This window comes from Harpia harpyja, chromosome 7, assembly GCF_026419915.1.
Source record: "Harpia harpyja isolate bHarHar1 chromosome 7, bHarHar1 primary haplotype, whole genome shotgun sequence".
Classification (NCBI taxonomy): Eukaryota; Metazoa; Chordata; class Aves; order Accipitriformes; family Accipitridae; genus Harpia; species Harpia harpyja.
The window spans coordinates 51748282-51767401 of NC_068946.1; the positions used below are offsets into that span (position 1 = coordinate 51748282).

Sequence of the window (19120 nt, forward strand, 5' to 3'; positions counted from 1 at the left end):
GTTGGGAGGGGACACAGCCAGGGCAGCTGACCCAAACTGGCCAACGGGGTATTCCAGACCATGTGACGTCATGCCCAGTATATAAACTGGGGGGAGTTGGCCTGGGTGGATCACTGCTTGGGGACTAACTGGGCATCGGTTGGCGAGTGGTGAGCAATTGCATTGTGCATCACTTGTTTTGGTATATTCCAATCCTTTTATTATTATTATTGTCATTTTACTATTGTTGTCATAATCATTATTATTTTCTTCCTCTCTGTTCTATTAAACTGTTCTTAAACCACAAGTTTTACCATTTTTTTTTTTCCAATTCTCTCCCCCATCCCACTGGGGGTAGGGGAAGGAGTGAGCGAGCAGCTGGATGGTGCTTAGTTGCTGGCTGGGGTTAAACCACAACAGATGTGTTAAGTTAATCAGGTACCTCAGTAGAGCTATGTCTCTGCCCTTGAAGTACTTGTTCATAACCTGGCTTGGATTTTCCAAACGATCCTCCTATTTGTTACAGCCAGAATGACTTTCTGCAAAGCCAATTTTTCAAAGCTATGCAGTAGTTAATTAATTTAATGAAGAACAAAGATCACTGACTTTAGTAGCTATTTCACAAGTACCAGTTATCTGAACCTGAGAAACACTTTAATAGCACTTCCCAATTTCTGATAAATTGGCAGCTATTACGCAGGAAACCACAGGCTACTGACATACTGGTTTTTAGGCAACTCCAATGCATAAGAACACACACGATGGACATCACCAGTAGCTTCTTTTATGTTTCTAAGTAATTACCACCACAATGGAAAAAAAGAAATCTAATAAATCTGTGCTATGTTGGATGGGGTTTTTTTCATTCAAAGTAGAGGAAGTCTAGCTTAAGCTACATAACCTACGGTGCAAATTATCAAGTACACTGATGAAAAGGATTAGAGTTCAATGAGATCTTGACAAATTTAAGGTACAACACTTAAGCATGTATATCAACAACAAGAGATGGGTAAGAAAATATGTGTAGGCAAAGGAACACCATTTTGTTTATTTGAACATTTTGGTTTAAATGAGCAGGTCATGTGCTGCTTTTCCCCCCTCCTCTTTCTTACCCTTCCCATAACAATGCAAAGATGTAGATTCAGATCCTTGGTTACTGTGGCTGATAGACAGTCAAGTCACAGATGTGATACTACATAAAACAAAAAAATGATTGATATTGCAACAAAGAGACACTGCATTGCAGTGCAGAATTTCTCTGGAAAGAATTCAGAAAGCAGACGGAAACCAGTTTTCCATACGTTCCTCTATGATAAGGATATTTAAATAGAGCCAAATGGATAGCAGTAATTATTGCCTGGTGAGCTGTGAGCCAGAGTCCAGCCACCACTCTGCTTTACATAATGTAGCAATCAATCACCACAGCCTGGATGACTGGAGTCTAGAATTTCACTTATTACTGCCTGACCCCCCCAATTATTGTATGTGTAGTAAGTACCACATTTCAAGGATAATAAGCTGCATAAAATTGAGTATATAACTGATGGGATACCAGATCTGTGGGAAAGAATCTAGAAAATTAGATCAACAATGGCATGCCACTGTAAATAAGGTCAACTCAAGGTTTGCACTTGAAATAAATATGACATAACCCTTCCACTCCCTGCCCCTAAGCTTTGGTGAAGACAGTCTACAATACTGTACCCTGTTCTGAGCACAGCTCATAAAGAAGAATGTGAATCAACTACAGAAATGCAAGAGGAAATCAGCAAGTGTTATAAGGGGTCAAGAAAGCATGGCCTGCAAGGAAAGAATGAACAATCTGGAATTGCTTAGTCTAAAAAGCAATGGAATAAGATGATGAGTGGAAGCACATAAAATTCTCCAAAGACATAAAAGGCTGATGAACTGAAAATAGGAAAAATCTTGGGTTTTATATAAATAACAAGTAGGCCAAGGATTAAAGGCTTAAACTGGAGCAGGAAGACTCAGAAAGACCAGAAAAAAAAAGTCTTAAGGTGAGTGAGGCACTGAAACATCTCACCCCTGGGAAACTTGAAGTTCACCACTGAAGGGATCTTAAAGGTCTTTGAAAGCAGATAAACAACAGCAGTATTAAATAGCCTTTGATCTTCCTTCCGACCTTCAATGACTATAAAATGAGCTATATTACAGTGAACTAGAATTTTCAGACTGAATCGAATCAATTTTATTTAACTTTATGCTTCCATCACCCTATAAAACAAAAATTTGATGTTATTTTCCCACTTGATTCCTCTTCTCGAAATTCAGGGCAAATAATCTTTAATTTACCAATTGATTAAGAGTATTTTCATAAAATCTCACCTTAACTCATTTTAGTGTAATGGTTATTGATTCCATTCTTTAAAGCTTTAAGGAAAGTAATTGATAACAATTTATTAGAGAAAAATCATATATTTCTGTACCTTCTGATTTCATGACTGCTCCAAGCTTTTTTTACCATAAAGGTAAGTGTATAAAATACATGATATGAACATAAAGCATGAACTACATTAACAGTTGTACAAAAAAATTCTCATAGAAGAAAACTGCCTAAACAATACACTCAAAAAAGACTGTATGGAAAGAATAATGCTTCACCTTTTCCAGTGGTTTTAATTGAAAATTCTTTCTTGGGAAAAATGCTACCTGCAGCTTATTGTTTCATTGAAGCTTACTGTAACAGCAGCAGTACAGCAAGCAACCTACACTGTGCTTTTATGAAATTTACCTCAAAGGAAAATGGTAACTTTGTAAAGAGTCTGAAAAAAAACTTCATTAGAAGTTTGACATTGCTCAGAGAGGATTGGACTATCCTCCCCACACCCACCCTCCATTTTTGTATTGAAAGCTATCTGGAAATTATAACATAATTAAATTTAAAACCAGCTAGACAGATCAAACATACAGACACATCATTCTCTTTTCCAAACTGTCCTGGTTTCAGCTGGGATAGAGTTAACTGTCTTCCTAGTAGCTGGTACAGTGCTGTGTTTTGAGTTCAGTATGTGAAGAATGTTGATAACACTGATGTTTTCAGTTGTTGCTCAGTAGCGTTTAGACTAATGTCAAGGATTTTTCAGCTTCTCATGCCCAGCCAGTGAGAAAGCTGGAGGGGCACAAGAAGTTGGCACAGGACACAGCCAGGGCACCTGACCCAAACTGGCCAACAGTGTATTCCATACCATGTGACGTCCCATCCAGTATAGGAACGGGGAAGTGGGGGCAGGGATTCGCCGCTCGGGGACTGGCGGGGTGTCGGTCGGCGGGTGGTGATCAATTGCACTGCGCATCATTTGTACATTCCAATCCTTTCATTATTTCTGTTGTCATTTTATTAGTGTTATCATTATCATTATTAGTTTCTTCTTTTTCTGTTCTATTAAACCGTTCTTATCTCAACCCACGGGTTTTGCTTCTTTTCCTGATTTTCTCCCCCATCCCACTGGGTGGGGGGGAGTGAGTGAGCGGCTGCGTGGTGTTTAGTTGCTGGCTGGGGTTAAACCACGACACAAACATATTATCTAGTGATATAACAGAGTTCCCACAGTTTATAAAAGGTTGACAGTCATTTTTTAATTAAATCTATACTAAGCTATGTGTTTCTGAGTTTATCTAAATTTTATTATACCAAATTCTGAAAGGCTGAATGTAAACATGAAATTTAAATATCTTTCAAGAACAGATTTTTTTCTATATGCTTATTATCATCTAAAAGAATTCAAGTGCAATATATCAGCACAACTTATTTTGAAATATGTTCCAAGAGAAACTAGGAAGAAGAGTATGAAAATATATAATTTATATTGACTTTCTATCTGAATAATGGAGCTCTGTACCATACTTTTAGTTCAATCAATATAAATTTAAACATGAACGAAACATTCAGTCTTTTGGAAGTCAGTAATATAACAATACACATGCCAGAACAGCAAAAAGCAAACTAGATGAAAACAAGAGATACGGAAAGTGAAGAAACTCTGAAGGAGAAAAACACAACATCACTTAAAACCCTCAAGAGATGAAGAGAACATAAGCAGAAATGAGGGAAAACAGGGGAAACTAAGAGAAAGGCATTGAAAGAGAAACTAAAAAGAAAAGAACTGCTCAGTTCAAGCCATTTATTTCTATATACTTATTATTCCACAACTCATTCTATTTCTCTGGTAATTCATTAGATTCTTCTCACAAAGACACTATTTGATTCTGATACGTCATCCAACCCCTCCCCCAAATCACATACATTACTGCATTTTAAGCATTCATATTCCCATTAGATTTCTGATGGACACTCAAGTAAATGTCTTTACATTATTTTGAAAAACTGAAGTGCTGCATATTAACTTTACATGTTATTGCTGTGTACTAATGAAATGTTTGACTGTATATAGGCAAGTGCTATTTTAGATAGCAAAAAAACCGTAGCTAAAGGCAAGGTAATAATTTTTGTCTGAGTAATTTTTTTCTCCTGGGAAAGGATTATTAGTTACTTCTCTAATATAATACATACCTACTCCCGGTTCAAGGCATTTTACATCACTATGGCTATTCTAAGAATTACTTTATACCAACTGGTATTATTGAAGAAGTAGTTTGGCATTTGGGGGACTGTTTATCTTTGCAAGATCACTTTGAACTCTACTTGCAACAGTATTATATGAAAGCTTTTTTCTTTATTTTATGTTCATTTAATATCTCATGCACAGACGCGTAAATGCTATGGACATTTTGAGGCTAACAGATTCACAAATGAGACCAAAATTGTGTTCGCTTTACTAAAATGCTGTTCACACAGTCAACAATTAAAGTATCAGAGAATCTGTCCTTCAGAGTACTTATCATGACCTTCAAATGAAATAAACTGAAAGGGGCCAAGATTATTAATGACTATAAAAGCATATGTCATATTTAATACGGAATAATTTTGTTGCAGCTTTGATGAAATTAGGAAAGTATCTTTACAGTTTGTAAAAAAAGGTATTGTTTTTCTTTATACCAGCTGACATCACTGATCTCAAATCATGTATTTAATACTACATTCTTTGAGAAAATCTGTAAAAATCAATTTGTAACTTCAGATTCTCACCAACATCAGAAAACACTAAGCAGAAATAGGGCTTAAAAAACCTGAGAAACTGTAGTCTCACTTTTCTTATTTTTCAGCACAAGTGAGTATATTTCACTTTGGGTTTTTTCCCTTAGCTTCCAAATACTGGTCATTTCTATTTGCTTTCATTTAAAATTTCTTTCAAGCTTTCCTCTACCAAGTTACTAACACGGTCTTAAATGCTTTTAATCCTTTTATTTCTGTAACTCAGTAAGAATGCTCTTTTTGAATTACTGGAAATATCCATAATAAAACAAATCAGATTGATCAAAAGTCAATGAGAATAAGACTAAAGCAGTGTCATAAAATTAGAATTTTAACAGCAAAAAAATAAAGTTCAAATATACAGAACCACAGTGATATGCCAGTGAAGCATGATTTGAGAGTCGACTATCAGCATAGCTCAGTAACATCTGAACAACATACGTTCCTGATCTCATACTGTGGTAGTAACTATTACATACGATAGTAACAATTATGGAGACAGGAAGACTCAATTTGGAGATCATTCTGGAAATTATAACAACAGTTATTCCAGCCTGATGAATGTAAACCACATTCTTAATGAATTAAAAAAATAGCTCAAAGGGAAGACGTGCAATTCATGAGCATTTGCTAAAAGCTCTTTAAGAGAACATCCATGATATAAAACTAAATTTTCATTATTCATTGTTTTGCAAAGAGAAACATTATTTTTATTACATCCAATAGATATTTTGGCCATAAGTAAATTATAGGCTTCATTACTACTGTAACGAAGATCTAAAAAGTTGTGTAAATTAGCTCAAACATTGTCAAGGCAGAAAGATTAGAATTTGCCTTTTCTGAAATATGGACCATTAAGTTGGCTGCTAACTACCAAATTCTTCCATGTGACTAGCAATAGGAAACTTGGGCTTTTAGTTGTGGCTTAGTGATTCAGAATTTTTTCATGTGAATCATCTAAGGAAATGCTGAGTATCTGGAATAAATGAAAAATATCTTAATCATCATATCTATTGAATTATAAAATACCCAAATAAGTGATAGACAGTTTGGGAGCTATTTCTACTCAGAATTGATAAGATACTATCAAAGAATAAAGATAATAAAGAATAAAAATATCAAAGAATCCTAAACTGAAATTTTGAAAATCTAGACAGCAAAATCAGTGCTATTTTTAACTCCCTACGGGGTGGTGAGGGGTAAAGATGTGATGACACTTTATATTGCACATACATGTTTGTATTTTACACACAACACTGCACTTGAAAAAGACAGCCGTAACATAGTTTCTAAAGCATGCTTTCAGTATATATCAATAGTGAACAATGAGGGGAATGCATTCCCCTCTTCTGTTTTGGTTTATGTTAGACGTCTTCTTGATTAGTGAGCTGAACAGGCCTACTGATGTCAAAAAGCAAGTACCAGAATGTCATAGGTGAAAAAGTAGCTTAAATTGTGAACGCTAACAGGCAGCAGATAATTGACTATATGTGTGTGCATGCACATTCAAAATTAAACTTCTGAACCCTCATTAATACTGATCAATATCATGATGTCACAGATCGATCCATTTATTCAAAATACATAGTAATTCCATATATATATACATATATATATATCCCCTGCATATTAAATACACATGAAAAACTGTACAGAACTTCAAACAACTTAGAAGTTATTTGGTATTGACATTCTTAGAAAGTCCTATAAGCATCAAACTAATATTGCAATACCCCTTCATCCTGCATCAAGAATAGGGACAGCTTTAACGAGTTCTTCAGATTGCTATCAGCTCCACATTCAGATAATCCGAACCCATATTTCTTATTAAAAAAAAGGAAATAGCCTCTCACTAAATGGACATAACAGCTATTAACATCTGGAATATTGAAAATACACTGAATTTCAGCTTACCAGAACTAACGCAATTTTCTCCATCCTTACTGAGCTTCCAGCCTTCGTAACATGAGCACTTGACAGTATTTTTATGCTGTTCACATACTTGACTACACTTAAGATGCTTGGTACAGTAATCCATAATCTCGCAAGTTTTGTTGTCTATACTAAGACTGAATCCTGCAGGGCAGGAGCACACAATTCTTCCTCCAGGAACCACAGAACATTGATGGCTACATCCACCATTGTTAAGTGAACATTCATCTGAAATAACATGGAAAAAAAAACATTAAGGGCTGCAAGGGCTGTCAGTTAAAGTCACCAGGTCAACTAAAACACATAAAAGGCCTCCAAGAAGCACAGACTGAATTTTACATTTGTTAAACAGCTTTCTATATTTATTTTTAAAATTATCTAATTTGTATGTATTCAGCATGGTAGCTTTACTGCAACCTTTGAAGATTTTAGCAGGGCAGATGTGCAATGTATGTACATTTTCGGACTTTCATGCATACTGTTTCACTCATTAAAGAATGTCTATACAGAGTCAGTCCAAAGACCATTACAGCTCAACCATCTTCAATGGTAACCAAAAGCTGAGGCACAGAGAAATAACCATACTTTCCCAAATACTTCCTTTGCCTCCAGCCACTTGAGCTTTCAGGGAGAAGGCTCCAACTCTTAGTCCTATGTATCTATATCACAAGCAACTTATCAAAGAATCATGTACAAATAAAAGTAAAAATCAGGATTTCTTTCTCCTCCTTTTCCAATAAGAGCTACTAGAGAACACTATTTCTGCATTCTCTCTGTCAGTGCTCTCACATTATATTCTGCAGGTAACTGACGATTCGCAAAGCTCTGCTAAATGAATTGAAGGTGATTTGTGAAACCATTAAAGCATCTGAATTAAAAGCATGATAATTGTGTCTGTGAGAAATTCTGCAACCTCTGGAACAAAAAAGCACTGAACTACTCCTTACCATATAGTACTACTGATATCCAGGGAATCAATGGAAGGGCCAGACTGGTACATTACTGCACTGGAAAATAAGCTTCACTTTTTTTTTTTTTAAAATCTATTTGTGTCTTTTAGTTATTTTGTTCAATTCTAACAAGTGTCTGAAAGTCTTGCTCATTTGTGATAAGATATATAAAACACAACAGTTTTCTACAGAAGAATTATTTCCTTCCCAGTTAAAAAAAATTAAAAATAGCGCCCTTCAGCCCTTCTTCTAACAGTCCTTTGTTCAGATTTCAAGTTTGTTTTTTTAGGGCTTTTTTATCATGACAAAAAAGAATCAAGCTCCTAGTGTGTCTGACATGCAAATGCGCTGCCCAACATCCCATTTTTGTCCTTCAGTTTATACCTAGGTATGTTTTAAAACTAAATAATTAACAACTGCTGAAATACCTGTTGACTAATAACACACCATCTGAAAGTTACAACTGTTAAAACCCAAACTTGGCCCTATACGGTATCCAGTATACAGTGATAAAATTTCAGTAACATTAACATGAGAACTATTTTTTCAACAGGAAGTGTTTTGACAGACAATATCAAGAATAATCAGGAAAATGTGTCTAAAAGAAGTACCACAAAGATCGCCTTCATCAGATCCATCAGGACAATCTCTTCTCCCATTGCAGAGCTTCTCAGGCTGTAGGCAGATGGAGGTATCATTAGCACAAGGGTATTTTGGTGGTCCACACATATAGCCCTCGCAATTATCCTCATCAGACTGATCCTCACAATCAATATCGCCATCACATAGCCACGCTTTGCTAATGCATCTCCCTTGGAGAAAAGAGACAATAAACACAGGAAATCAGACTGGAAGCAAACTTTAGAAAAAACCTTCAGTAACATTACACAGATACATGGGTTTTTTATTATGCTTTTCTTCTAATAGTACTTTCCTCTTAGAAGAGCAAAAAGAAACCAACTTGTACTTATGCTCCAAAGCATCAGCCACATCAGTGTTGACAGTCTCATTTTCCAAACAACATTAATCCTAATTATTTCTATGCTGAACAGAACTGCATACAGGCAGGATACATCCTCATAATCTGTTAAATATACAAAATTATACTTTTTTTTTTTTTTTAATTTCTGCTTCTTTTCATCTCTCTTCCTTTATCTTCTAATCCAACAGCCTTCCATAGGAGCAATGTTTCAATATATGACTTTCTATTAGCATGGGTTTGAGAAACAAAAATCTTTCTAGGAAGTATATACAATACAGTCCCAGATTATGTCAGACAGATGATCAGCTTTTAGACAAAATAACTACAAGAGGTGAAATTTCTTACGTGATTTCAGTTTTATCAAACCAGGGTTCAGATCATTTACTTCACTCCTCAAATGAGGGGAAAAAAAAAAAAAATCACTTTTGTGCTGTCCATCAATGTTTAGAGACAGTCTCTTGATTGAGAAAGTGGGGTTGATCTTTAAAAAGCATAGGGGTATTAAATTAGAATCACCCAAGCCAGGGATTTTAATAGGTGAAAAATAACTAAGATTGTGAATACTACCACTTACAGGCATGTGTATGTGTGTGTACTCCAGTCCCAAACTATTTTTCAACTCTCTAGCATAAACTTGTTACTTGGTAGCTACAAGCAGTAGGTGTTAGTTGTAAATTTTGATAAGACCTGGACTGAACAGAAGTGGCATGTACTTTATTCTCCAATTACTAAAGAGACAACAGGCAGAACCCCGGGTTAGGAGGCTGATCTTGCACTGTGCTTCTGCCTATAAACTATTTAGGTGGAGAAAAACAGGCTGGAATGGTGAAGACCCTGGAAACGTCTGGATCCATTGACAGCAACACTGGTGGATGCCCAGGGACTGACTGGTGATGCCCGAGACTGGTAACTGCAAACAGTTGCACAGCATGAACTGGCATGACTTTCTGCCCACCCTTCCCAGTTTAGCAGTAATCTTCCCAATAGGAAATTGAGACTGATTGTGATTTTGCAGGGGAAGCAAGCGAGTAAGTGTGTGCAATAATCAGCTAGGATAAAATTCTAGTATTGTTGGTTCTTTAATACACCTCAGTGCCAAATCTGCTACAGGCTGTCTTTTACTCTGTATCGACCATGACACAGTTCAATATAAAACCACCTCAAAAGAGATTCTGTACTGCTGTCCATACAATGTAGCAACTGCCCCTAACTGTCACTCTGTCTGCCATAATACAGTAGCAGATTTCAATTTCCTTTAAAGGAAATATTTGCTTAAGATTAGCGTAATGCTTTTCGTTTGATATTTTTGTCTTCTTTTAATGGGAAGGGTGCTGACATCCTCACAGAATGACAATGGGATAAAATACCCTGAAACAAGAACAATGAAAAAACCATGCTTCTGCAGCACTCACAAGGCAAATGTGAGACTTTTTTCACTTTTGGTGAAGAAAAGCAGGAAGTGAAACTTCAGGATCATAGTACAGTGAGTGTGGTTTCAAACGACAGAACATAATTTTACCAGTGCAAAATCACCTGGAAAACTTAAACAGGGAGTGGTGTCAATTAGAATGAAAAGCTTTCATCATTTTCTATAGTGGTCAAAGTCCCAAATATCATACACTGAAAAGACAGAATTGCACAGACACAAGGAAACAAAGTTGTATGCATGATATGTATGCAGTTTATCATTTACATGCAATCACAAGTGTTTCAAAAAAGCATCCATATTCTTTATTATCTTGAAATGATCCTTGATTTTATGTATTATTATAACACAGCAGTAGAATTAAAGCTAATGGAAAATACCAATGTCAAGCAAACTAACCAGATCCCAAAGTAAATTGACGTTGCTTCCAGTACAGCTCCTAATCTCTTTTTTTAATCTTTTATACATACAAATGTTTACAGAGCGAATCAGTTTTCCTGCCCTTCTTTTACCTTAATGAAGATATGTTTTATAATAAAAGATTAATCTTCTACTATGATAGCTATGACATGTTCTTAAGTAGAATATACTTTCAAGGAATTAATCTTTGCCAAAATTTTAAAGAGATGGACTCAATGAAGTATTATGACTGTCTTGAAATCATTACTTAAAATTCACTGAAGTATTTTTGCTTTATTGCCCCTTATTGAAACTCGTATTTTTGGTTTCCAGGAACCTTTTTAGTAAAATTCCATCATAAATTAATTGCCTTGATGGATTTATCTGTTCTTTTCCATAGCTCTTTTATGTAACACAGAAGAAATATGTGTAAAGTAGTGAATCAGAAGTTCTGAAGCAACAAGTATGTGGGAAAGACTGATCCAAATGCTTCTCCAACATTTTTTATTTCCTACAAATATTAGCAAGTACAAGAGAATTAACTTTTTTATACTGTTCAGTCTTTGTTGGGATACCGAGCCCAGGAAGTTTTTCGACCAATTGTATATTCAACTGTAGGAAAACTACTTTGATGGAGCATTAATTGCATTCAGTTTCCTCTTACAGTTGATTCTTACTGTCTAAAGCTGTAATGCCTTCCTAACCTATAGAATGGACTCAATCTCATTCCCATCAACAAGAAAAAATTTTCTAATCTGACACATTTAATAAAATGTTGTGATGGTCAATGATCGTGCTTGACCTGCAGAACGCACCTGAGACGTAGACTGAACTACACTGTTTCAAGAACATGGTCACTTCTGGTATTTAAAAGCTTTTAGTAGAAAGCAGATGTTTATAAACATCTCCTGGATGAGACAAAAGAAAAAAATTTCAGGGCCTAAAGAAGACAGCCTGCTACCACAGAAAACGATGATACCATGAACCGAGGATAAAAACAGTATTGGAACAACATATGTCATTTTTTAGTTTACTTGCTGTGGTGATTTCTTTTTATTTAAACTTTCAATGTCAACTGAATCTACCCCTCCAGTCAGAAATTTCACCATTCTGAACCATCATTATGTTCAAAAAACTTATAAAAGTAGCTGTACAAGATGTGCAGCTCTAAAGATCTGAAAGTGAGAGAGGAGACAGAGCAGGCAGAGAGTAAGTGGAAGCAACACTGGTAAACACACCTCATGACTGATAACCTTTCCACCCAGCGTTTGAACTCCTGCATGCATCCCATTCCTATGTTCTTACCAAATCTCCTCTTTCAAAACTCCTCTCATGCCATCTCTCTCCACAGTAACCCTTTCCTCACCAGCCCTCACAGAATCTGTAGGGCAGCCCTACCAATTTCCTCCTCATCTTCATTCTCAAAAACCCCTTCTTGCCAGCCTTCCTCTGTCAACTTCTCTCCATTCTTCTCTACTTGTCACATACTTGCATCTTGACTCTTACACTCCCCATCCAGACAGTACTATTGCTCTCCTCTTCCAGTATCATTGTGATGATCACCCCTTGACTTTATTTCCTCTCTATGTACATTCCTTACACTCCAAAGAAATCCTACTTCTTCCCTCATCTTTTTTCCCCTCTAGTATACCATTAACATATAAGAAAAAAGAAGTATAAAATAGTAGCCCACAGGGTAGCATTAAAAATGGTAAGATACAAAATTAACTGCTTCTTGAGAGAAATATAAAAAGCAGTAAGTATGACAAATAAACATTACAGTTCAGATCTACTGCTTACTAAACTGAAGTATTCATGGCTCTTTTACATTTGTCTTCACAGAAGTACTTGATTATGATCATTAGAGTAATTAGATGAATTTTTAAGTGAGATTGCACAGATTCTGCTCTTGGTCCAGTACTACCAACTGCAAAGTAGGGAGATGGAATAAAAAGGACAGATTTATGTAGTACATAAAACTGAGTTGAAGTACATGCCTGTAATAATTTTTGGAGGACAGAATCAGAATTTAAAATAGGAAGTTGGATCTTAATCTAATCTAATTTAGTCTAGTCTGATTTAAAAGAAGCCTAATCTAATTTAAAAGCAGAACATAACTGGCTAGAAACAGCCCAACAGTAGTCACTCTCAATCAGGTAGGTATTGCATCCCATATTCTACTGCTGCGCAAACTCTAGTATATTTTTCATCCCACATCACCCCAAACAACCGTGTGATGTTCTTGAAAAAATTGGAAACGTCATTCTGATATCTGTTAACTCAAGTGCCCTGCAGCATTTTGGCTGACTTTGGATACTGCAGCTCAAGAACTGCACAGGTTGGACAGTTCCAGTGAGACCAACAAAAATATTAAAGGTTTAAAAATATAAAATAAAAATAGAAGACATGCAAGGGGAAAAAAAAAAACTATTTGTTTATTCAACGAAAAATGTGGTTAAGGAGACATGCGACAGAAGTCTTTCAATATTCAAAAGATTTTTACACTGGTGAAAAGATGACTATCAACTAAGCTTGCAGCAAAGATTCAGATGACTTATTAGGAAAAAATGTTCAACTATTAGAGGCAAATTACTAAAAGGCCATCTATGTAAGTTATAAAATACTCTCTGTTGGATATTCTTAAGTGCATATCAGAAAAGGAGCCGGATATGATGGGTTCTTGAGACCACCATTACTCTAAGAAGAAAAATCACGTTTGGCTGAAGGCTGACAAATGCTGTAGTTGTAACATGACACTCACACCTGTGGCATTATGACAGATTAACAAGAGCCAACAAAAACTACAGTAAGGAAAGACCCTGCAGCTACTATTTACAGCCATAGAACAAAAAAGGGGTAAGCAAAAAAGTGTGCAGTAATATTTCACTATTACTGTTCTCACCAACTGCCATTTCCCTCAAAACGTATCGGCTTTTTAACCTCCCCCCATATACACGTTCCTATCCAGACCCATCATATTCTGTATTAGGAAATCAGGTGCCACCACCTAGCAATCTATAAGGGGAGAATTAGCCAATTTCTCCTCATTTCAACAATTCCCATAAATATGGAAGCCAGACAGTATTCTTTCTTTAGAATAATTCACAGAGAAAACGACATTTATTCTGAAACCTGAAAGGATTGTGACAGAAACTGTTTCTCATAAAACCTTTATTATTCATTTGTCCCACCATATAGAATTAAACTGAAAAGTAGCTAAACAAAAATTTGCTTTTACTGTTTTCTGTTCCAATGCATTACCAACATGCCTCCTCCAGAACAGCAGTTTTGCTCCTTCCAGGACTGACAGAAGGAAAATAGTGACAGAAAAAAATTATGGATGAAACTGTCACAACTGATTCCTAAAGTGATGTTTCCACACAACCAACAAGCATGATTGCATTTGCCCCTAAATCAGTCACATACCCTTGAATTTAGCAAATGTTTGATGAAAATATTTTTTTTGCTGTATTTATATGTGGCAGCCAGAGAAGTCACATTTCATCCTTCATCCTGCAAACTGAGATATTGCCCTCCTTGCACACGACTGTAAACATAGGTAACTGTATAATGAGGCAGCGTAGCTGGAGACTTTTTCCCCATTTAAGCACTAGGAAAAATATATTATCAGGAAGAAGCGTATTTCCTGTGCCAGGGTTTCTATCCGTCTATTTCAGGAAACTGACCATTCTATTAAAAGTGAATAATCCCTTTTTACTTATTGAAGCTATTTCATTTAACAGCTACTCGTTCTATACCTGTTTATGGAAACTATAAGAGCACAAAAGGAAATGTTTTGTTCAGATGAAATTCAGTATTCTATATTTATTTATCTGGACATTTTGATTTCTGTAACTTCAAAATCCAAGTAGCAGCAAACCTCCAAGCACTTCTAAGACATCCTAAAGTAGTTCACATATTAAAAATGAACTCTGTTCACACTGTCATTTGAGTAAAGTATCTTACTGTATCCATACATGTCCACAAATACTTTTGGACAGAGCTCACATAAGTAGACTGCAACATTTATTATGATTAGCTATAACACAGGCATTAGAATGGGTTCTCCTTTCCCGTAATAATTACAGTTGCCTAATGGCAACAATATTATTACTTATTATATCTTGAATTAAGTTTTGCTTTGCAAGTTATTTTACTCCTACTATTTCATTAAGCTTTGAAAGAAATTTTAAAAAGATTAATACAATGCTGACATATATTAATTTCTTCCTTAACTGGACAGTCCTTAAGAAAATGTTCCATCTAAGCATTATTTTGCAAAATATCCTCATGTAAAGATAGTCACATTCTTTCTACATTTTTTAATGAAGTATACTTAGCAAAATTTGATTTTAAACATCCTCAAAGAATGTATTTTTCTTCCAATATTGTGGTTCAAATTTCCAGTGCTGTAGTTCTAATGCTTTGAAGTCTTCTAGCTAATTACTTTATACCATTTCAATTAACTTACTTCTAGGGCCAAAGATGGAAAATAGAAGAAAATACCTGGACTTTGAAGTACCATTAAATGCTACATTTAAGTATTTCGTTTGATGTACTATCATACAGAACAGTTTCAGCTTTAAGTAATCTCAAAACCCATCCATTTTATATTGTAAATCAGAAAACACATTAGGGGAAGTACATTAATATTATTTTCCTGGTATGAGTAGAATAAGTAACATCACCTCAGTAGTATTAAACATTAAAAGTAGTATTCAAATAGTAGATACGCGATTAAATCACAGAGACAGACACACACACACACACAACGAGTAAATGAGAGCAAAACTCATCTGCAAGCATATACCTGTACTCTTGCAGGAGAACTTTGTTTTTTCATCACATAGTCGTATAGTTCCATTACAGCCTTTTTCATCACTACCATCTTCACAGTCCTTTTCTCCATCACAGCGCCACAACTCAGGAACACAGTTCCCATCAGGACTGCACTGAAACTCCTTCCCGCTGCATCTTCCAGGAGAGGGAGTTTCTTAGAAAAATAAGAATTATATTGAAGAATTTGCTCATGTGAGTTTTTTCCATGCTAAGCGTACAATGACTTAGAATCCCCCTTCCTAACCAAAGCCAAAATCAGAGTCCCCAAGTATTACACTTAAAACTCACTATTCCTTTCTAACTCATCACGCCAACACAAACTTCTGACAAGCTGTTTCTTATCCTGCTCACTTGCTCACTCCCTTCACTCCCCCGTCCACCACAGGCTCAAGATAAATACCAATTTTTTTTTTGCACATCTGTCAGACAAGAAAGAATTTGGACATGTAAGGAGCACCAACGCTGATCAAGTTTTCCCTGTGCTTCATAAGTCCTGCCTCTCACACTCAAGCTACATTCCCTCCTCTTTCTTCATTCTCCTCTTTTTTCCCAGCAAGGTCCATCTCCTAGTTCACAAAACATGAAAGATCACACCTCTGCTCTAACTGACACAAGGCTCAACACCTGCCTGGCTTGTGCTATTACAGCACTGGCAGGCTAGTTGGAGCCTTTCTGAACTCCACAGCAATGAACTTCAGTTCAGTGCAGCTACGGAATCAGTCTTGAACATTTCAAAGCACAGTAACTATGTGATTTTAATTATTCATCACATATTTAATTCTCTAAGTATTTTCTAGATGATGGCCTTCTCAATTTTATCCTTGCCCTCCTTTTCCCAAACTATTACCACTGTATTTCTAGTATTTCATAACATACTAACAACATGTACTTTAAAGTAACAATAAACTTAATACATTCCTGTTTGTACCAAAAAGCATTATTTGAATAAATTCCTATAGCACTGTCTATAAATATGCGGTTCATTTTATTAAAAGTTGCCTTGTTTTTTTTTCTAAATAATCTGCATTCTTGCATTCTATCGTAAATAAAGCAAAGACAAGTTGCTGGAAAGTGTGCATGATGTAGCAGAGCAGGATACAGAAGATGTATAAACTGACAATAACAGAGCAAAACAGTGCTCCTTCAGAGACAGTGGTGCAAATCCCAAGGTAACATGGTGTTGTACAAAAAGGCAGAGCGGGACTTCAAGCTCTGAGGTGGACGTGAACAGGGGGGAAAGTGAGTAGCTTAGTTCCAGACCAATTATTTTGATAAAAAATAATTTTTGTAAATAAATAAAAATAAGGTCTTTACATTACTCATGCACAGCATTCTGCTAATTCATCTATTTGTATGAGGTATGCAACTAGATTTAGAATATAAACTCATGAAAAAGGACTGATAAAATCATGTACAATTACTTTGCTGTGGAAGAATCACTGAGAAAAATATGAGAGAAAAATTTTCCCTCATTCTTATCTGATCATTCTTTATCCTTTGCTACAAGCATCCTCCCCTTCTCTCCCCGCCCAAATAAATACAATGTATAGCATTTAAATGGGACTGTAGTTTGTTAAAACATTTTTATGCTTCCATAACACTATTGAAAAAAAAAAACAAAAAAAACCCCAAACCACAAAAACTTGGATCACACAAAAATGAGAGGGTTACTGCATAAAAACTCCAGAAAATGTAAACAGTAACTTAAGAAATGCTGCTTACTGTCTCTTTATCTAGGCAGCATGCATCTCTGTAATAGGACAAACATCACATTTAGCATAATTCAGTAAAGTAAAACTACAAAACTTATCTCAGTATAATACCCATTCTGTTTTCAAATGCATTCTTCTTCTATGATACACTTCTGTATTATCATATTACTCTTGACATATTTTCCATTCCAACCTTTACCAAGGTTAAAAGCATTTTCTCTTTTTCTATCGACTGAAGATGGGTCCTCTGTATATATAAATAAAGTATTCTCTGTGTTCATAAGTATTAAAATGTGGGAAGACAAAAAAAAAAAAAGCTAACCTTCCTTGCTGCAGTTTGTTTTGGTTTCATCACTGAAATCTCCACAGTCATTGTCACCATCACACACCCAATGACTTGGGATACATCTACCATTATAACATCTGAATTGATCAGCAGAACACGAGTGAATACAGCCTAGTTCATCACTTCCATCACCACAGTCATCATCTGCAAATATTAATTTTTTAAAATTATTTTAAAAGATAAAAAATCTGAATAAAAGCTGTGAGGAGAAAAAGATATTTCCAAAAAGGCAAGAGAAAAATAATGTACAGTAAATAAAATTGTATGTTTACTGCCCACAGGCATATGGTAAATTATTTCTAATGCAAGTAATTCCTTAAGTCTAGTTTACCAACAGCACTTGACTCTGTCATTTTGGATAGTCTAACCCCTTACACTTATTCACAGTTATTCAATCACAGACACCAGCCAGCATGAGAAGGCTGTAGATTTTCTTAATTTCTTTAGCCGTGTGTAACGCCTGTAACACAGGCTTCCAAACACACTGGTTTTCTTTATTCTCAGTGATTCGTTAACTTAGTCAAGCACACACACAAAGAGCTTCATATAAACCAAAATGAAAACCTGATGTCACAATTTCTTTTCAATAGTATTACAAATGTGGTTTCCATGTCATTGCAACAGTGCAAGGTGGAGAAAGATGGCAGCACATAAATAAGGGTGGAATGTAGTTTCTCATTACTCTAATGTTGTAGTCATTAAAACATTCTTAAAGCAATTCCCATAATTTGATCATGATCATCAAAGGAGGGAAAAGATAAATATGTTAGGTAAACACTAAAGGGTCTCCTTGCACAGAATTTCAGTAAGCACACTGTGATAATTTGGGGAGTCTGTCCATTTACAGCTATGAACTCCTGTGAGTGTCATAAAATTATAGTAATATCAAATGCTATGGTGGATGAAGAACCAACCCAATGTTATTAGGACTGGCATGACATCACTCCCACATCACAAGCTCTGAGAGAAGATTCATCTGAACAGCTGTCATTCAAATATGTACTCATTCAGACAAAAGAAATAACTATATTTTAAAGTCTTCCTAGCCTTCCCTCTTGAGGGATGCTATTTATTAAATTGAACTTGCCCACAAACAACAAAAAAACAGATATTTTGGTCACTGGAACTATTTTGTTTTCTAGAAGTAGGAAATACTTTCACAAGTGATAGCTTAGCTTTTTTTTTTAATAATGAAAGTTTACATCACACTTCATTCTACAGAATATACTATTAGTAACTATTACCATATGCACTGCATCATTCCTTACACGAAGCTTCAATATTGCTGCTTTCTAGGTCAGGTGAGTAATTTAAAAATACCATATTTATTCTCTGACCACTTAGAAGCCAAACTGGCAGTATCAGTCTCAGAAGAAAAGAGTGAGTATCAAAGCAATATTTATGTAATATCTACCATATTCATTTCAGATATGGAACACTTG

The 19120-nt window shown here is 35.5% G+C and overlaps 1 protein-coding gene across 5 annotated transcripts in view; it reads right to left on the reverse strand.

Moving 5' to 3' along the window:
• LRP1B (LDL receptor related protein 1B) overlaps window positions 1–19120 on the reverse strand; it is a 761175-nt gene that overhangs the window by 246351 nt on the left and 495704 nt on the right. For all 5 annotated transcript variants that reach the window (XM_052792801.1, XM_052792800.1, XM_052792798.1 and 2 more), the window contains 4 exons: window positions 17655–17822; window positions 15592–15774; window positions 8586–8786; window positions 7007–7252 (listed from right to left, as the gene is read on the reverse strand). In XM_052792801.1, coding sequence (XP_052648761.1) covers window positions 7007–7252; window positions 8586–8786; window positions 15592–15774; window positions 17655–17822 — 798 coding nt within the window. The remainder of the gene's footprint in view (window positions 1–7006; window positions 7253–8585; window positions 8787–15591; window positions 15775–17654; window positions 17823–19120) is intronic.